This window comes from Ictidomys tridecemlineatus, chromosome X, assembly GCF_052094955.1.
Source record: "Ictidomys tridecemlineatus isolate mIctTri1 chromosome X, mIctTri1.hap1, whole genome shotgun sequence".
NCBI lineage: Eukaryota > Metazoa > Chordata > Mammalia > Rodentia > Sciuridae > Ictidomys > Ictidomys tridecemlineatus.
In genome coordinates this window covers 65,419,727-65,441,855 of record NC_135493.1, presented here as the reverse complement: position 1 = coordinate 65,441,855, position 22,129 = coordinate 65,419,727, and the positions used below count along the sequence as shown (strand labels likewise).

The following is a 22,129-nucleotide window of genomic DNA, read 5'->3' as shown; positions in this document are numbered from 1 at the left end:
CTCCCCATGATAAAGCCAGTTAAGAAAAAATCTGCTAGAAAAACAAAACCCACTTGTGTTTGGCAAAATTGCCTTCCAGGCATGAAATTAAATTTGTGTTTATGTTGGAAATGATCGAAGTAAATGCAGGGAGGAGGAGAAGTGTGTATGGTGTACGTAGCAAGGGTGAGAGGCAGGAAAAGTGGAGGGACCAGGCAATATTTACAAGAAAGAAGAGGAAATTCATTTTCAATCCAGGAAGGGAAAAAAAGGGTAGTATTTTTCCCTTGGAGAAAGTTTAACACTGAATGAGAATGGAAAGTATTAGAGAGATCACTCCACCTAAGGTATGTAAAACCTATATGACACAATACTACGGACTACCTTAGATTGTGTAAGGACAGGTTGCCATGGAATGGTTTTACAGGACAAGAGTGGGGGAGGAATGAGCCTGAAAAGAAGGGAAGTCTGTGGAGTTGGTGAATTGGACTAGAAGGGAATATTCGGGAAGTTATTTCAGCACCCAGTTGCCCTTGGACAGCAGTGGTTTAACAATCCTGGCAACTATTGCAAGTGCTTGCTCTCTATGCTCTCATTCCTTTCTTCCTTGATTTCTTTCTCTCCTTTTTCTCTTTACTCCTCTCTTCTTAAAAAATTGCATTCCCCCCTCCCCCCTTTCTCTCTCTTTCTCTCTCTCTCTCTAATATCTCCCTTCTCCTTGTTTACCAGCAGGCTCCTTCTGGAGCCTCACTCTAGCACCATCCCCCTCCTTGACAGGACTGAGGATTTGAAGAGAACAGCATTTGGTGAAGTGAGTTTTAATGGCTTAGAAGGGGATGGTGAGGGGATGGAGAAGAGCTCTTAACAGAATTTTTTTAAAAGAGGCTATTTTTATTGCTTTTTTGTTTGTTTTCTGGAGCATTCTGGTGAGTTCCTATTTCCCTGCTTCTCAGGACCGTGTTTGTGAGTCATGTGGAAAGTGCATGTGGTATTGGTTACAATTCTGGAGTCCCTTCAGCTGTCAGAGATTCCTTAATCCCTTGATTGTTTACAGACATGTCCACAAGAGAGGTTAGAGATCTGGAATGACTTGAGAAATGCCTATGAGGTTACTGGATTTACTGTGAGGGTCATGGTGAGCTATACAGCATCTGGTGAAAAGGGGACTGTGCTTTGATCCCACTAGATATCTTTAGTTTCCAACTTGCTAGGAAGCCCTTTGCACATTATTATTGACATTCTCAACCAGTCATTAGCTCAAAGGGCATTGGAGTTCTCTCTTACCATTGTGTCTCTCTAAAGTTGGTGGAAGTTTCCAGAGGTGGCAAGTCTGCATCAGGTATATATGAGAAGCAAAAGAAACTGGACTATTTCCTGTTGGATTTGCATAGCTGTAACCTCACTAGGCCCTATAAGGAGCAGAGAAAGAAAAGGAGGCTGTGCTGCTATTAGCTCACACATCACACTGCAGGGAATTGGCACTAAACCTGAAAGGAATGAGATGTTTTCCTTCTAACAGTGCACACTTTTATCACTTAAATAAACAGGAAACAACCACAGAAACTAGAAATGGGATGGTGCTCAGAGTTATAAATAGGCTTATTGTAAGTTACAAATAGGCTTATTATATGAACAATAAACAATAACACAAGAAGTGTATATGGGTGAGTTAGGGAAGAATGGAAAGAAAGTGATGAGACTTTCTGGAATTAGGGGCAGATGGTTAGCCTCAGGGGAAAATATTTCTTTTAAGCTTCTGAGTATCAAGTTTTTAAATTTACTGCAGTTCTTTTTTTTGGATCCTGTGTGTTTTTTCCTCTAGGTGTTCAGGTTCCTTGCATGTTTATCCTAAATGTTCCAATGCACCTTTCATGTAACCCTTTTAACTCACAGCCCCTTTTAACTATGATTTCACATATTTTGAGAAGTTATTTCTCTATACATCAGTGACAGGAAAATGGGCATTTGTATAAATTCTCTGGAAGAAACTTTGACTCTTAGAATAGGAAGGAGTGTTAAGATAGCACTTGAAAATAAATGGTCATAAAGTGAAGAGAATGAAGACCAGGATATGAATAACATTAAAATAGAAAGTTTATGCTAGCCTTTTAAGTCTGAATAGAAACTAAACTTTTAACACTATAGTCATCTTTTGGTAGAGGAGAAAGTGATACTCTCCTCCCCCTCCGAGCAAGGGCCACAAGCCTGATTACAATAAGCCTATTTATAACTCTGAGCACCATCCCATTTCTAGTTGTTAAAAATGTATATAATAACTTCAATTTCAACACATAAACATTGATTTTTAAAAATTAAATATCTTTCATAAAAATTTCACAATTATCTAATTTTCACTTATTAGTGTGTACCACTGAACATTGTGATTTACAATTTATTTTATACAGATTTTTAAAACTTCAGCTATCATAGGCATAAGTTACTCTAATAGCCATAGAGTAAATCTGCCTTATGGTGATGCAACTAAAAATCTTCATTTAAAGAGAGATTGGATAACATTGTGGTCAAGTGTAAATGTATGTGTATATATTTTCTTACATCTTGCCATTAGACTCACCTGGTATAAAACTAAACTATTTTATGGAGTCATCTATGCTATTTGGAGGGGCATACATTCTGATTTTCTGATTACTATAAACATTACTTTAGGGTTATCTAGGTAAATGTAGTAGACAATCAGAAAAGAAAATGTATAATTATTTTGGATTTGAAATAATGGGAGATATTGGGGAAGTTTTTAATGTGTAGTGATAACTGCCAAATATCCACAATTTCTCATTTATTTTCTCTTTTTTGGTGGAGGGCTTCAGGGATTGATCTCAGGGGCTCTCCACCCACTACTGAGCCACAATCCCCAGCCCTATTTTATATTTATTTAGAGACAGAGTCTCACTGAGTTGCCTAGTGCCTCGCCATTGCTGAGGCTGGCTTTGAACTTGTAACCCTCCTGCCTCAGCCTCCCAAGTCTCTGAGATTACAGGTATGCGCCACTGCGCCTTGCCTCATTTATTTTAATCCCATTTATATTAATATAACAAGAGCTAATTTTAAATTGCTTTCTCTGTAATACGGCAGCTAAATCACTAGAGCTCTCATGATACAGAGATCACTTTTATCACATTTAATTCAAGTTATTTGCTTTGATTTTCACTACTTTTACAATTGTTGGTATCTCTGCTTTGGGAAAAGAAAAATTCTTTGCAGTTTTGAGAACTGCAAAAAATAAATAAAGCCTGACTGTTAAGATAATTTAGTTTAAAAGGTTTATCTACTTTATTCCTACAAAGTTATTGTAATAGTTTTTACTTAAACAGTTTTCTCCTCTAGTTCTTAGCAACCTAATCATAGAATTTGATATGAGCAACCAAGTACTTATTTGAAATTATAGCTCTATTTTTCAAAAGCAAAATAACAAAACAGTGGGCATCTTACATTTTTTCATCATGAAACAAGATACAAAGTAATAACTATGAAGGGATGGGGACTCTTTCTGGCTCCACCAGACTTATTTTGTTCAGATATCCCACTCTGTATTTTATAAAATATTATTCCTTTCAGATTCAAATCAATCAAATATGAATCATTCGTTTTCTTTTGGGTTAAAGTAAAACTATAATCTTTACTTCAATAGAGCAAAAGCAATGCAAGATGCTTCTGTGAGATTATTAACACTGTTTCATAACTTTTTTCATGTACTGCACTATTAATATTGGCCAGGGCATTTTGTCTTATTGAATACAGCATGAATGCATCAAAGCAATCATCATGTTTTCTTCCTTATATAAGGAAAATGCTATTTTTTTCTGAAATTGGTATCTCTATTTGTAAAGGAATGTTTGGATGTGAGTAACCCATAATTAAATATTGCACTGTTGTTTCCAGCTATTTCTCACAGGCATTAATATTATTTCTTGGAAACAAATGCAGTATGTCAAAATATTCATTTCCTGTAAAAAAAAATACCTATTTCCTGTAGTCAAATAATATTTCATACTTCCTTGGACTGATGAAATACAGTACACTAGGAGACCAAAATCTGTCTATATATGTATTGGTAGTATGTGTGATTATATAACTTGAATATTTCTAAAGTCCAGGAACTCACTTCTGTATATACTCATTTAATATAGATAGGGAAACTAGTTAAAACTTCTGTTTTAGAACAATAATACAAGCTTTAGAAAAACTTACCATGAGGCTTAATGGCTAGTTGAAAAAAAAATGTTGAATAGTTAAAACATTTTTAAAAGTCATAGTTTAAAAACATTTCTAAGTTCCTGGGTTCAGTCCTTTGTACAAAAATGCAATTGATGAGACTTATCCCACATTATTCAATATGTTTTAGATGAAATAGAAAAAAATTATAAGGTACTCTTGTTCAAACTACTCTTCCTTTACCATCCTTTTTCAATTTCCTTTTGTGAAGTGATTCTTAAATTATGTTCCCCTGACCAGGAGCATTAATATCATCTGGGGGAGTTGTTATAAATGCAGATACTCAGGCTCTACCTTTGTCCAATTGAATTAGAAACTCTGGAGTTTGGACCCAGAAATTTGTGTGTTGACAAGCCCCCCATATAACTCTCATTCATGCTAAAATTTTAGAGCCATTGTATTAAAGTAATATTTTCTATCTTCTGTGAGTGTATATGTATATAATTTGTTGGAATCCTGGCCAGGAGCATCAAATTACTTGTATTTATCTCTTTTTGTTTTTCTTTCTTCAGACTAGTTGTTGTTTCATGACTTTATTCATTAATAATATGAAAATTGCTGTCGTCACTGAAAGATCTGCTGAATCATCATATTAAATATAGTGCATCTTTGAAAGTTATCCTTCCCATGTAAGTCTTTTATTTTTATTCTTCTTATAATACCTGAGAATAGAATCTATTTTGATGTATTTATACAAACGTGGATTATATCTTATTCTAATTATGATACCAGTCTTGTGGATTGCACACAATGTTGAGACTCACCATGTTGTATTATGTGTGTGTGTGTGTGTGTGTGTGTGTGTGTGTGTGTGTGTGTGTGTATATATATATATATATATATATATATATATATATAAACTTATGTCAGATTCATTCTGCTGTCTTTTATATTCCTGTGGCTGCGTTCCTTCATTCCCCTTTGTCTAATCCACTGAACTTCCTTAAGTCACTTCTCATTTCCTTTGAAAGTAATAGTTATAGCATTAATATAAGAAAACAGTGGCTGAACCCCTTTTTACTTTCCATAGTCAGAGGCACTATAAGGTTTTGGCAGGGAGAACAATTATACTTTATTTTACAAGTATCCATTTATAGTCCTTGGTAAATTCTTGACAAATCTTTTGCTTTACTTTGCATTTTCAGATGAATTTAATTGGTTAAATAATTAAAATCACTTTTTTTTAATTTCAGGGTTTTTTAGTCAGATACATTATAGGGAAACCAATCTTTTTAACTACATGGGGAAAGAATTAGCCTAAAGGATAAGTAAATTGGGAAAGTCTGAGTAAGATTTATATGATCTGTAAAAATGAACTGGTGATCTTCACATTTTGACAATGATTAGAAATTTCAGGTTTTGTACTTGTGTTAAGGCTTATGAAAAAGCACTGAAGAGTTTGAATTTGGACATACAGCCCATGAAAATATAACTTTATACTTCATGTTCAAAAGTGTACTTTCAGTAACTGAGAGCTGTATTGTACCCAACATAGTACTGTAAGGAATGTAGATGGTTTTGTTAAACTTGTTCCCTCTTTATATTTAGCTGTGCTTTTTATTTAGCCATAAAGATCACATTCAGCAAATTCAATTTGTTTCCCAAGTTTTCAAATGTGTTATTTCTATCTTTGATGTATGGTGGATTGACAGTACTATATGAAGTATGACAGTTAATGCTGAGCCATAGTCCATAGTTGAAAATAAGTCTTACTACTTTAATGTCATATTTAAAATTTGTGTTAATAGCATAGCAGTATTGTCTATTATATTAAAATGGACAAGAGCAAAAGAAGAGCACTATTTCCATCAAATCTTGACTATCCATGTTAATAGAAGTGTGCATTATGGGAACTCTATCCATTGCATTCCATATCAATGCAAATGACCAATATTTATGTCATTGTGACATATATTTCATTATATTTTGTGTGCTCATATGTCTAAACGTGCATATGTTTGTGTGTATGTGTCAGATTTTTTATAATTATGTGTTTTTTCTAATGTAATTTATAAATTCATAATGTATTTACTATACATATAGTAGTAGAAATGATCATGAGATAGTAGCTTAGAGTTCCTCAGTAATATAATAATTTAATGGAAAAAACATTTTAAAAAACAGCTTATGAAGTTATGGTAAGAGAAATGTAAAATTAAAAACATAAATGATTGTCAAAACTCTTGAGTTTAACAGTTGTTCATTCAACATACCATTTTCCCCACATACTAGCAAGTTCTCTGCATTATTATTTTCTTATACTTAGGAAATACTAGGTCTAAATTACTCTATATATGTAATGTTTAAAGCTCTCTAGATAATTCCAAAGACTAGAAAGTTTTGGAATCGTGAACACAGGCAATTAGGTGGCAAGTGGAATGTTGAACATTGATGAACAGTTTCCTTGTGCCACTTTCCTATCATAAAGTGAAATTAAAATTTGTACTTGTTTCTTTTCTTTGCAAGGTCTTACTATGATTCTGTTCCTTCCTTCTTCCTCTAATATCTATAAACAGATCCATGACATTTAATAGGGATTTCTAGTTTTCATTTGAAAGACACTTGTTATCAAGGACTTCTATGTTCTGGCAATTAGCTAATTTAAGTGTGTCTTTGGGTGGTTTTATTCAAAAACTTCTTTATGAAAAATAATATGTTAAGTTTGATAATGCCAATATAGCAACATTAATATTGTCCTTTATTTTCATGATTTATGTGGAGATTGTAGGTCTAGGATTAGGTCATTGAATATATTCTATTTAATATTGTTGCATTATACTTATACAAAACAGTGGGATTTATTGTTATTTATTTGTACATGCAAAATATAACAGTATAATTTAGTGAGTTTCATTCCCCAGTTTTCCCCCTTTCACTTTCCCCCTTCCCTTCCTTCCTCTGGTTTCCTTTTCTCTGTTGTTTATCTCCCTTTTATTTCCACAATATCCTCCTCAATTTTTTTCTCCTTTTTTCTCTCTAGGTTCCACAGATGATAGGCAATATATGACCATTATCTTTCTTGGTTTGGCTTATTTCATTTAGCACTATGTTTTCCAGTTTAATTCATTTACCAGCAAGTAACATAATTGCATTGTTCTTTATTGCTAAACAAAATTCCGTTGGTGTATACATATTACATTTTCTTCATCTATCCATCCATTCACTAATAGATACCTGGGCTGGTTACATAATTTAGATTTTGTAAACTGTGCTGCTATAAACATGGATATGCATTTATCAATACATTATGTTGACTTTAATGTTTTTAAGTTAATTACCGAGATGTGGTATATGTGGGTCATATGGTGATCCATCCCTGGTCTTTTGAGGAACCTCCGTACTGATTTTCATAGTGGTTGTACTAATTTATAATCCCACCAAGAGTTCAGAAGTATTTCTTCCCCCCCACACACATCTTTTCCAATGGTTATTGTTATTTGTATTCATGAAGGCTACCATTCTAACTGGAGTGAGATGAAAACCTCAGTATAGTTTTATTTACATTTCCCTTATTGCTGAAGATATTGAATATTTGTTTGTTCACCATTTGATTCTTCTTTTGAGTTGTGTCTGTTTAGTTCCTTTGCATATTTATTGATTAGAATTTTTTGGTATTAAATTTTTTTAGTTCTTTATATATTCTGATTATTAATCCTCTATAAGAAGAGTACCTATCATATATTTTTTCTTTCTGAAGGATTTGTCTTCATGTTCTTTTTTCCTTTTACTGGGCAGAAGCTTTTTAATTTGATGCCATCCCATATACTAATTTCTCATATTATTTCCTGAGGTTTAGATATATATTATTTGGTGCCTGTACCAATATGTTGAAGTGTTGACCCTGCAGTTTCTTCAAACAGTTATAAAGTTTCTGGTCTAATTTCTAGTTCTTCAATCCATTTTATTTTATTTCATTTTAATATTTTTAGCTGTAGATGGACAGAATACATTTATTTTATTTATTTATTGTTATAAATAAATAAACCTCAGCTATACAATCTATTTTAAGTTGACTGTATGCAGGGTGAAATATAGGGATTTAGTTTCACATATTCTACATATAGATATCCAGTTTTCTTAGCAGCATTTATTAGACAGTTATCTTTTTACAATGAATGTTTTGGGTGGCTTTGGTAAAGATCAGATGATTATCTGTTTGGGTTAATCTTTGTGCCTTCTATTATTTTCTGTTCTCGTCTTTTTTCTGTTTTTTTTTTCTGCTATCATGCAGTTTTTGATATCACTGCTTTCTAGTGTAATTTGTAGTCAGGTGTTGTTGTACCTCTAGTCCTGTTCTTTTGCTCAGTATTGCTTTGGTTATTCTGGAATATTTATTCTTCTTTATGAATTTTAGGACTGATATTTTTTCTGGTTCTATGAGTAATGTCATTGGTATTTAGATAGGGATTACACTGAATCAGTAAATCACTTTTTGTTACATGGACATTTAAAGAGTATATATTCTGTATATCCATCAATATGGCAGGTCTTTCCATCTTCTAGTGTCTTCTTCAATTACTTTGTTCAGCATTATGGATTTTTGTTGTAGTAGTCTTTTACCTTTATGATTAGATTTATTTCTAGGGTTGTTTAAGGTTATCATTAGTGGAATTATTTTCCTGATTTCTTTTATAGCAAATTCATTATTGGTGTATAGGAAAACTATGATTTTTATGTGCTGGTTTTGTATCCTGCTACTTTGCTGAATTTCTTTCTTAACTCTATAAGACTTCTGGTAGAATTTTTTGGATTTTCTAAGTATAGGATCATATCCTCTCCAAACAAGTGATAATGTGACTTATTCATTTCCCACGTGTATTTCTTTTATTTCCTTCTCTTACCTGATTGTTCTGGCTGGATTTTCAAGAATTTTATTAAATAGGAGTGAAGGGTTTGGACATCCTTCATTGTTCATGAGTTTAGAGGAATTGCTTTCTTTTTATCCAGGCCATTGATTTTTTTCTTCTTTGCACTAACACTAATAAAGAAAATTTCCATTAAGGAAAGGAAAATTTTCATTTGAAAAATAAGCTTTCATATTAAGGAGAAATTTTAGAACATTTTTCTATAACATCAATTAAAACTATATAGTTTATATGTGATGTTTCTAAAATATTAGGATAATTTGTTCTTCCTAAAACTTTTATATTAATTCACCCAGTGTTAATGACTATTACTTTTCCAAAATGAGAATTTGAGAATTAAAAAAAGAACTGTTAGCTTCAAATAATTCAATGATAATGCCAGAAAAGCAAATTTAAAATCAGGATTTCAAGTTCATATTGCATGTACTATCAATTCATTAGCATCTTCCTCTTTCCAATATCCAAAAGGCACTATGCAGATCATTTTACTTGATGGATGAATGAACACAATAAAAAAAATTTTTTGTAGTCAATTCAGACAATCAGTTTTTAAGCATTGATTTGACTATTCACATATCAGATTTTACACACATTTGCAATTAGTGTAGCTTCAAATAAAATACAACCCATCAAATGACCATTTTATCACCAAACAAAGATAGACATTAAGTCTTTAGTTCTTTCTTATGAGAATTGCATATAGAAAATCAGATTGTTTTGTCTTCTTATTGTTGCTGAATTGGACCTTAGAAAAAGGGCTTAAATTACCAAAGTCTGTTCCACAGATGTCAGATAAGGTAATTAAATTTTTCCTAGCTTGACTAGGGAAGTATGTTAAACTCTAAATATTTGGCTTGCTCTAAAAACCCCATAGATAGGCAATATAAGAATGACATCCATAAAAATCTGTCTTAAGAATCATATAGTTTTTATTTCTGTTATTCAGAAAAGAATGCCTAATTTCAAAATTATGCCCACAATGAACTTTAGTTTCCTAGATTTATTTGCTTACACACCTTAATAGAGCATATATTCACTGTAATTATTCCGAAATAATTATATCTAATTACACTTATAGTGTTTATACACACTAGAAAATTTTAATTTCCTGACACTCCCCTAATTGTCAAATTTTATATTATATTGCACATCTGTATATACTTTTTCAAGCTCAGAATTCTTATGCTTTTGTATATTATTCCACTTATTTTTGGCACAAAATAGTTTAATTTGATTTTCATTTCAAAGTAACATTCGCTGTATCCTTCAACTGATGTTTCTTAAAGGACTTCTGTGTTCATAGAAGAGGTGATGAACTTGGTACCGTCCTTAACCTCAGTAAATCCAAGGAATTAATATTCAATGAATGACTTCAGTAATATTCCTTAAAATGTGAACATAAATGAATATGAAATGATGTTTATGATAATGGTCTTATATTTGTGGAATAAAGATACGTTGTTTTTAGGCACTGTAATATTCAGTCTATGTGATCTAACAAACTCAGACATGCAGTCTAATTTTACTTTTTGTTTATGACAATTAACCTCAATGATGTACTATGATTACACTATGAACAAAATTTACACCACCCAAACAAATAACACTATTTTGATGTTTACATAAAGATTGAAAAAGGTCAATATTTTACATCAACAGTAATCATAGCTCCAAAAAATACATGAGAAATCTGTTTACATTTACCAGTGAATCTAACAAATTTTGATAATAATCATCATGGCTTTTATTTTACTAGATTTAAACATAATCATGTAAATTGAGAATTTATTTCCTAGTATTAGCTTGGTTTATGTTAAAGTTAACTGTGGGTTGGGTGTAGTGATGCATGCCTGTAGTTCTAGCAACTCAGACGTCTGAGGCAGAAGGATTGCAAATTCAAAGCCAGCCTCAGCAATTTAGAGAGGCCCTAATCAACTTAGGGAAGCTTTGTCTTAAAATAAAAATTAAAAAATATAGCGGATATAGGTCAGTGGTAATGCTTAGCTGATATAAAAAAAAGTAAGTCTGTTTTTAACTATTTCATATACTTTAGTTATAACAGTGGTTTTAAGATGCTAATATTTCCTCTCAATGTTTTGCTTGTTCCCTAGTTGATCTACTGACTTCATAATGTCTGAAATCAGATTCAGCAATCTCACTTGGGAGCAAGTTATAACACTGGATCACGTGTTAGAGGAAGTAATTCCAATTCATGGACGGGGAAATTTCCCCACACTGGAGGTAAAACCAAAAGATATCATTCATATTGTGAAAGATCAACTCATAGAGAAAGGAATTATTGTTAAAGATACCAGATTGAATGGTTCCACAGCAAGTTACATACTTGCAAGCCATAATGGAATCATCTATAAAGATCTGGACATAATTTTTGGTGTTGAACTTCCAAGTGATCAGGAATTTCAGGTAGTTAAGGATTCAGTTCTAGGTTGTCTACTTGACTTTTTACCAAAAGGTGTAAAAAAGGAAAAGATTACCCTAAAGACAATGAAAGAGGCTTATGTGCAGAAGATGGTCAAAGTTTGCAATAAGCATGATCGTTGGAGTCTCATCTCTCTTTCAAATAACACTGGGAAGAATGTAGAATTAAAATTTGTGAATTCACTCAGACGACAATTCGAATTTAGTGTAGATTCCTTTCAAATCCTTTTGGATCCCATGCTAGACTTCTACAGCAACAAAAGTGCTAAGCTAGCCAAAGAATTCTATCCTGTTGTTGTAGCTGAAAGTATGTATGGAGACTTCCAAGAAGCAATGATACATTTGAAATACAAGCTGATATCTACCAGGAAACCTGAAGAGATTAGAGGTGGTGGCCTTTTGAAATATAGTAACTTGCTGGTTCGTGACTTCAAGCCAGCTTGTGAAGCAGAAATCAAGACCCTGGAACGTTATATGTGTTCTAGATTCTTCATTGATTTTCCTGATGTAGGAGAACAACAAAAGAAAATTGAATCATACCTCCGCAACCATTTCATAGGTGAAGAAAAGAGCAAATATGACTACCTTATGACCTTGCGTGGAGTTGTGAACCAAAGCACTGTTTGTCTAATGGGACATGAAAGAAGACAGACTCTCAACATGATCACCCTTATGGCTTTAAAAGTACTTGGAGAACAGAATATTCTACCCAATACAGACAATGTAACTTGCTTTTATCAACCTGCTCCATACTTAGTTGCTGAGGGAGGGTATCCTGTTTATTATGTAACATCTGGGCCACCACCCATTTTCTTCCAGCCATATCATGCATTGCACTTTCATGTGCCAAATGGTATGGTTTAAGAAATGCAGATACAATAGAAACTTTGCTTTAACTGAATGCCTCTTAAAAGCAAAGTTTCTGAAGTCTACAAAATTCACAAGATCTGGTTTTATTTTTTGTGCCATTACCAACAAATTTCCATCAATTACTGTTTATACCACCATAGTAAACACAATGTCATCTGTGAACTGACAGCTTTAAATGCTTTTTGAATGTTATTGACTGGTTTTAACTTTCAAATGTTATGGACCAATTGAAATGATTTTCAGATCTTGCTGAGGACTTAAGACTTTCAAATTTGCTGTGACAAATACATTTGAGATGCCTGCATCTTTGACTAAAATGTAAGAACACCGCTCAAGTTTTAATTCTGAGGTACAGTGAAGACAAGTGTCAAATTTTTGTATTCAATCAATTATTTTATTATACTCCATTTTTTTCTAGTGAGTAATACCATCGATGAATTCTCAGTACTTAATAGAAATGTGTAAATTTAAAGACAACAGATTCAGAAGATATTAAAGCCCTGGACTTTGTAAGCATTTATTTTGTTTCCCAATTAAATTAGTTTGGGTTCAAACTCTGGCTTTAGTTTGAAAAAACACTGGAAAAATGGTTCTGAAAATATTGGAATTAGTAAATTATCATTTAAAAACAAGATACTTAACCAATTTGTTGTTTAGAAAAATAATACCGCCCAGGTGTACAGTCAGTGCTGTGACTGGTTATGCAGGATTCATTCTCTTTATTTTTTCCTGAAATAACTTGAAAAGAATGAAATTCTCTGAATGTTAAACCTTTCTGTCATCATCTGTTAAAACAAAATTCTGAATGGCAAAAAGGAGAAAAAAAAAGTGGCAGCGGTTTTTACCGGTGTCATTTACAATTTGCCCAACATCTTAATATATCTGGAAACATTCACTTTTAGTAAGTGAAAGTTTTTTTCTTTATCACTCAATGAAGCATTTTCTTCATTTTAACATTACCTAAGGTTTCTAATATGCCACTCAAGTGCCTCCTAGGGTTAGACTTTACATAACACTGTAATTTATTCAGTGATTGCATATGTTTACAATATATCTGAATATCTACTCATTTTGTATCAGATATTACTAGCAAATCTGCCAGTGGGGATTCAAAATGAATATCCTTTACATAATGAAAATGACCCCATGGCCAGTATTATTTGGATGATAGAAGGGGAACTGACATGAAAGTATCATTAAGACCATCAGAAAACTTCTATATTTTTACTTGCTTCTAATTCTGAATTTTTTCTGAGTTTTCATCTCAGTTTTTATTGACCATCAAAAGTTTATACATCACAAGTCCTAACAGTTATATTCTGAGAATTTGTCAATGATAGACTATTTTAACCTGTCTTCTCTGTATTACAATACAGAACACAAGAAGTACACCTTATATGGCATTTTCAAATAATATTCAATATTTCTGACATTTTATACCAGAGCAATATATTTTTAAATAATTGTATTATGTCATCACAGAACCCTGAGGCTTTAAAACAAATGGACTTTTTCCCTTTTGGGACAAATAAAGAATTTATAAATAATACATTAAAAAGAAAATTCAGCAATCTATACTTTGTATTGACTAAAGACGATTGATCATTCTTTCCCAAATATACTCTTTACTTTGAAGTTAGTAGAAATGCATGTACATAAGACTAAAGGTATTTATCAGTAACAAAATATAATTCTAAAATATATAGAAAAATGTTTAAGAATAAAAAAACTATGTTAATGATGTCAATGGTGAAGGTTCAGTATTTTCCAAAGTGACGTTTTATAATGAATAATAGAATTCTTATGATGTTTAGAAACATCCCTGTGTGCTCCTATAACTGCCTTTAGTCTTACTGGGAATTAAGACTCTTGTCTTCCTTAAAAAGTGATTTCTTCATGGTATTTGCTAAAACTTTAAATCATAATGGAAGAATAGTCTGATATCTTTATTTTTTCTCCTAACACATCAAGCATGTATTTCTCTTGGGGAGAAAAGTTCAAAACTGTTATGTAAGATTTTCTCAAGAGAGAATCTTAACATATTGAATGGGAATGACATAATAGAAGAGAAAGCTCTGGATTTATTTCTCATGACTTTTGTTTATAGATACTATCATTAAATTAGGCTTTCCTTTGTCCCTAACTAACCAGAAAAAAATAAATTATTTATCTTCAATTGTATATGAGTGTCTCCCCAGGATTAGTCTAATTTCCTTGAAAAGCAGTGTTATCTCATTCTGTTCCATTAGGATAATAAATGGGAAACTTTTACATCAGTCAATTAATGCAATCTTCACCTAAAGGAGTTAATAGAAATTAGTACTTAAAACTTCACTCTAGAGCATGTGTCATCCCATTACTAGAGAGACTACTTATTCTGTGACCATTTCATTTTGTGCAAATCCAGGCGTGTTTTTGGTTTAAAAAGCCTTTTTTCCCCAGAAGCTTAACCCCAAACAAAAAATAAAAATCTATATGGTGAGATAAATTTGGTATCTGCTGCAGAAAAACATTCTTTAAAACCAGAATATTCTTATATTTCACAAACATCTACACATTATTATCAAAGTTCTACTAGTAGGGTTATCTGTAACTTAAATTTAGAAGTATTCTTCTAATAGTGACTTATGTCCAGTTTAATCAAAGAAAATTGAAACAGAAGGATTATCTAGTTTGGGCAAATAACCTAGCTGAATTCAAGACAAAATTACAGAGCTAGAATAGCTGTGAACTGCACCTCCAGCAAACTAGGAAAGTATCCGGTACCCAAATTCCATTTTCTATATAAGTAAGATCCTACTAAATTTAGCTTCCAAATTGTAAAGGGTCTTTAAAATTTGTGTTTAAAATCACTTTTTGTTTTAGGCATCAATAAAGATAGTATATAAAATGCTTTAGATATAATTAAAAGTTCTTTCAGTCAGTGTATTATTTGAAGGATTTCAACTTTAAAAATATGGAAAGGTAAAACATAATTGAGAAAATTGAAGTTTTAAAGTTTGTCATTCTTTTCAAAGTTATATTGATTTAGGAAAACAATCTTTCAATTCATAGAATGTTTAAGAAATATTTTATTTTATATATTAACATTTAAACAAGATTGGAAGGTGCATGTGAAATCAAATTGATAAACATACTCATGAAAATGACTTTTGCAAGGCATAAAAAATTTCAACCTACTGTGCATTCCATTTGCTTTACCATTATAAAATATATGTAATGATGTTTTGTTTTCAATTGTGCTGTCCTTTATAAGGTTATATTCTTTATACAATTTCATAGTTTATGTAATGGTTGTTGGAAATTGTATTGCATATCTGCTGCTGCTTTTTTGAACATTTATTCAGCATGTTTAACTAAAAGTAGCAAATTTGTCAGACTGTCAGTATATTGTTGTTAGTTGCTTTCTTTAGAAAACAGTTTTCCCTGATTTTTGCAGGTTTGAGCAAAAACATACCATTTGGAGTATATAATGTTTGGATAGCAGTTTAGCATGTAACTGGTAAACTTTGAGCTTAATGTGTGACTTTTAAAATTGCTTTATTATGAGAGTGTGCAAATATTATTCACAAAATTTTGGCATTTAAAGTAGTGCTACACGGATTGCATTAGTGTTTGAAACTAGAACATCAGCAGCAGCAACAACTTTTTGTTAGCTGTAACCCTTGAAAGAGCAATGGATGATTTATAGATGAATACTATGTGCATGTGATTCCTTTGGCCATTCAAAAAGATAAACCTCCCTATCTATAAAAATAGTACCATATGGATAAACCATTTCATACCTCAGGACAAAATAACGAACTCCTGTCAATGCATAAAATGTCCTAATGGAGACATATCTTGAAATGGCCCTCTTTGCCAGCTATTCTTAGAGTTCCCAAATTAAAAGTGATAGATTAAATAAACCAAGGAATACAATTTAATGGTAATTTATGACAACTTATTCTAGGACTGGTGGTAGACTTTGAAGCATTCTCTAAAATGTTAATTAAGTAATCTACTTTATATTATAAATAGATATGATCCAGGCATACTTAGTCATTTGACTCAACTAATTAATCCAGAAACATGGGAATGATTATTGTTTTAGCATTGGTACATCTCTGGAGGTTTTAGTAGGAAAGATTTTTGTTGAAAATGACAGCAGTGTGTAGTATGAGTATTCTAATATCATATTCATCAATTTCATTCTTAGAGAAGGACAAAATAAAGTTTTCTATAAAAAGTGGGACTTTAATACCACAAGAAAAATTATAAAGATAATATAATGTGCTTGTAATATCAGAGTTTAAAATTTTCTGTATGATCATTTTAGCCACTAGCTAAATTTTCATTGAAATATAAATTGATATTTGATAGTAATTGACTTACATTTTCTGTTTTAAAAGTTTTAAAAAATATTCACCTTCCCCCAATAAAATTAGAGTCAACACAAAAATATATTAGCAGATGCTTATGCAAATAAAATTGTAAATTATTGTATAAGTCTTATATATGATCTCTTTGAACAAAGGATCTCTGTAAATTATGTTACTTCTTGTTTTGTGAGTTTTGTAGAAAAGCTTTGGGACACTGATGATTAAATGCCTTCAAAAACCAATGATTGCAGTGAACTCCAATTAGCTGTTGTCAAATAACTACTACAGCTCCATATTTTCTGTGAAGCAAAATGCTTTCAGATACTATTATCAGGTAAAAAGTGTAAATTATAACAAGTTTTTGGATTAAATATTGATTTAATTTGAGAGCAATTTAATACATATTTAAAGTGAAAGACAATGTTTTCTCCCAGGTAAATAATACATGTACTGAAAGAGAACCTATGCCAGGGAAGTTAAAGTTATCTGATTTAGAAATGTTAAGGACCATATTTAATATGTTGCAAATAGATTTATATGAAATTATGTGCCCATTTCTAAGTTAAGGAGAATACCTTGTAAACGAGATATATAAATCCTAGCAATCCTGACAGTTTCCAAATGAGAGCATGCAGTCTATTTTCCTGAAGAGCAAGAGTTTAGCTGATTTTAAATTTATATTTAACCTATGTTCAAAAGTACAATATTGCATGTATTAATGGAATACCATGCCAAGTTTTGAGACAGGTACAAATTGCATAATATTTAAATTGGGTCTAACTTGCTTATCTCCTAAATATTTGACATTTCTTTATGGTGCAAAATTTAAAAATAATTTCTTCTAGCTTTTTTAGCTATTAATTATCATTTAGGTATTAATATTTTTAGGTATCAGTGCATTATTTTTGTTTATAGTCACCCTTCTGAAGAGAACAACCTTTTAATCATTTGTTTTTCCTCCACCTTTTCCTTGTATATTAAATGACACTTCTCTGTTCTCACTGTGATTATATGCAAAAAATTAAGAAAAATCTGGGGAAGTTTATTACCATTTATATTATCAAAAGGTAAAATTGCACTATTTCCAATTTTAGTTCCTAGTTAAGAGAGTATCTGGAGATATCATGATTATTGAGTCAGGGAAGATTGTGTTCCTAGATGGTCCCATTCTATAAAAAACAAGTATCAATATATATGTATAGCAGAGAATTCAATTTCAGGATCCTCTGACTTTTCAAGGTTACCTAGGAATTTTAAAAGCACAGTAAATTAGAAGCCATGATTTTAGAGATAAAAATTCACTTTTCAGTTCTGGAACTCTAGGCAACTCTGAATGTGAAGAAATCACCTGATTGGCTTATTGTTTCATTGAGTTTAGAGTGATGTAAATTATGAACTAATTTATCAGTGAGTAGTAGTCCTTTTAACCATTGTTATATGCTATTATATAATTTTTTAATGAAAGTTTTATTTCAGCTTATAAGTGTAAGACAAAAAACATTTATACTTTTCCAAAAACAGAAACCAAATTTCGGTTGGGATTTAATATATAACATTATGTCAAACACATGAAATTTTAAAATTTGTACATAATTAATATTACATTAAAACAAAACCATTAATAGATATCTTCATAAATTATAATGCAATGTCACACTTCTTGAATAACTAAATATCAGTATATTATATGTATTTCATTCTATTTTAAGTGTCTTTCATTAAAGACAGGAAATAATCTGTTGAATTATCTAAATCTTCCTGATTGCAATCTATTAACATTGGATGATATTGCCTTGTAACTATGTTTTCAATTTCCCTTTAAATTCTTTAACCCAACTTAGTTTTCATTTTAATATATGACTTATGCTAAACCATAAGATGACATGTCAAATAATGACTGTTATGTATGATATTTTGCTGTTGTAAAACTCATTCCATATATCTCTAAAAATGGTATTCACTTTATATCCATACATTGTCAATAGATTTAATTGAAAATGAACATTCACTTTGGAAACTTGTGGCAAAATCTTTAATCTCAGATATTTCCCTTTAAACTGAGTGAAACCAGTGTTAGTAACTTTTTCTTCTAGTTTGAAAGGTATAAACAACTACAAAATTCTTTAAAGTTCATCTGTGTGGTAAGTAAATGTCTCAACCTGCACAAAAAAGAATTAAAGCAATTATCCAGACAATTCAGACCAGAAACATGTAACTTAGACTATGCTGTGAATAATAAAAGATGAAAATTAATTATTTATGGTCCACATTATTGAATAATTGCATTTGTCCATATAAACTAGATAAAAACTATTGGTTATGATAAAAAAATTCTGTAGTACCATTCAATGAGACATAAAACAATTCATCTGTTGAGAATAAATTTAAAGTTAGAAAGTCTGACTTCAGACCTAAGAAAACAAATTACATTCATTTGTATTTCTCTTAAAGATATGTTTCAAGTTTCAGTAAATTCACATACAGATGTTTATCATTAAAGAAAATACCAGTGAAAAATATTATAGTCAGAGTGGGAAACTAAGTAGTAAAATCTCAGTGTAGTTGCCTAGAATACAGTAAAATTGCTTATGTGATTTTCTACATTATTATATCAAAAAGAATGATCTACATTTTAACATGAAACAATTCAGCTTTTTTGGAAATCAGTGAATGTAAATGTAGTTATAAAGTTTTTATGTGCCTTTTTAATATTTATATTTTAGATTTAAGTGGACACGATATCTTTATTTTTATGTGGTGCTGAGGATCAAACCCAGAGTGCCTCATGCATGCTAGGCAAGCACACTATTAGGTGCCTTTTTAGTCTTATAGTCCACATAACCAATTTTTGTCTTTGAATGAAAAATTTTGAAGAACTTACTGTGTTTCTGTAAATGAAATTCATAAGAACTTACTGTGTTTCTGTAAATGAAAATATTCAGGCATATTTAAGATATGTATCTAAGATATGTTTGAAATATCAAAGGTTGATTGAAAGGTGGATCTTTGCTTTAATGCTCACAATATGTTAAATCACAATAGTTTCTTTACTATGATATACTGTTTTGAGACTTGAATTGTACTACTTTAGAAAATGTATTTTACTGTTGGCAAAAGTTATGGTATATGAACAGTGAAGAATTCTTTCAGTGCAAACTGTTTTGAATTGGTTATATAATGATTATTTACCATTTATTAGTTATAGGTCTTATGCCTGTATCATTTGCTTTGTTTTGTGCTTTTGTGCAGTATGTGGAATAAGAACTGTAAATATTATACGGTTAAAATGAGTTCTGAAATAAAATCACTGAAACATACAGTGAGGTGCCAACTACAAAATGGGTAAATGCCTATTATTTCAAATAGTATCAAATTAATTCTTTACAGCTTGTTCCAAAAAAGTATGTAGCAATTTTTTCTTGGAATTTGTATAGAATCATCATTGATTTCATTAGAGGTCATACACATGGAACATGGCAACAGACTGACCTTCTAAATATTATGACTGTATAATTAATTTAATTTTACCATTTATAACAGATTAACCAACAAATAGCACCAACCGAAAGATAACACTATTCACATAGCCTAATTATATACATGGTTTGTATATACTCATTTCCCTAATTTCATTTCATTTTATATTGGTAAAGCTTTCTTCCCCTCGAATAAGTAGTAACTACAACATTTGCATAGACACTTTGGTGGCAAAATTACTAAAATGGCAAATTGAGAGAAATATGTCAAAAATATATTACAGATATTTGAATCTAATTTCCTATACACACAGGAACATCCACATCACAAGTTTAGTATAGCCAGATATTGTAGAACTCTGTATATACTGATTGCATATCATATGTGATCCCTCTACAGAATGCAAAATAGTTTTAAATATAGCCTTTATTAGAAGAATAAGAACTAGAGAAATAGTAATTGGAGAGATAGCACAATACTCAGTATAGATTATTTGAAGCTTAAATATCTTTAGCAATAGTCTAGTCTTGCTGAAAAGTATAATTATCAGAAATATGTAGTAGTATGTCAGTAAATACACTTATAATAAAGATGAGGTATTTTTGTTACATAATTCAAATTACCAGATGACTAAGGCTTGAAAAAAAATAGGTATTTATAATAAAAAATCACAATGACTCATCAACACAATTGAAAATTTTTTTAATCTTTTAAAATACAAAGATAAGTTATGCCTTCTTGAGTTCTTCAAACATTGGCATAATCCCTAGATACAGTCTACACTTACATAAAAATAGGCACTTTTTTAAAATTTTATTTTTTATTGGTTTTTCAAAACATTACAAAGCTCTTGACATATCATATTTCATACATTAGATTCAAGTGGATTATGAAATTTCATTTTTACCCCAAATACAGATTGCAGAGTCACATCAGTTACACATCCACATTTTTACATAATGCCATATTAGTAACTGTTGTATTCTGCTACCTTTCCTATCCTCTACTATCCCCCCTCCCCTCCCTTCCCCTCCCATCTTCTCTCTCTACCCCATCTACTGTAATTCATTTCTCTCCTTGTTTTTTTCCCATTCCCCTAACAACCTCTTATATGTAATTTTGTATAACAATGAGGGTCTCCTTCCATTTCCATGCAATTTCCTTTTTCTCTCCCTTTCCCTCCCACCTCATGTCTCTGTTTAATGTTAATGTTTTCCTCGTGCTCTTCCTCCCTGCTCTGTTCTTTTTTTTTTTTTTTTTATTTTTTTAAAGAGAGAGTGAGAGAGGGGGGGAGAGAGAGAGAGAGAGAGAGAGAGAGAGAGAGAGAATTTTTAACATTTATTGTTTAGTTCTCGGCGGACACAACATCTTTGTTGGTATGTGGTGCTGAGGATCGAACCCCGGGCCGCACGCACGCCAGGCGAGCGCGCTACCGCTTGAGCCACATCCCCAGCCCCCTGCTCTGTTCTTAATTGCTCTCATTATATCAAAGAAGACATTTGACATTTGTTTTTAGGGATTGGCTAGCTTCACGTAGCATAATCTGCTCTAGTGCCATCCATTTCCCTGCAAATTCCATGATTTTGTCATTTTTTAGTGCTGCGTAATACTCCATTATGTATAAATGCCACATTTTTTATCCATTCATCTATTGAAAGGCATCTGGGTCGGTTCCACAGTCTAGCTATTGTGAATTGTGCTGCTATGAACATCGATGTGGCAGTATCCATGTAGTATGCTCTTTTAAGGTCTTCAGGGAATAGTCCGAGAAGGGCAATAGCTGGGTCAAATGGTGCTTCCATTCCCAGCTTTCCCAGGAATCTCCATACTGCTTTCCAAATTGGCCACACCAATTTGCAGTCTCACCAGCAATGTACAAGAATACCCTTTTCCCCACATCCTCGC

At 31.6% G+C, this 22,129-nt stretch overlaps 1 protein-coding gene across 1 annotated transcript; it reads left to right on the top strand.

Moving 5' to 3' along the window:
- The first annotated feature begins 11,196 nt into the window (after positions 1 to 11,196).
- On the top strand, positions 11,197 to 18,258 carry Tent5d (terminal nucleotidyltransferase 5D). The gene has a single exon (XM_078034609.1). The coding sequence runs from the start codon at positions 11,208 to 11,210 to the stop codon at positions 12,378 to 12,380; it is 1,173 nt and encodes a 390-aa protein (XP_077890735.1). The 5' UTR covers positions 11,197 to 11,207; the 3' UTR covers positions 12,381 to 18,258.
- The last annotated feature ends 3,871 nt before the right edge of the window (positions 18,259 to 22,129 follow it).

What these genes read in the sequence shown, in the direction of transcription:
- Tent5d (XM_078034609.1), top strand. Translation starts at nt 11,208, where the DNA reads ATGTCTGAAATCAGATTCAGCAATCTCACTTGGGAGCAAGTTATAACA.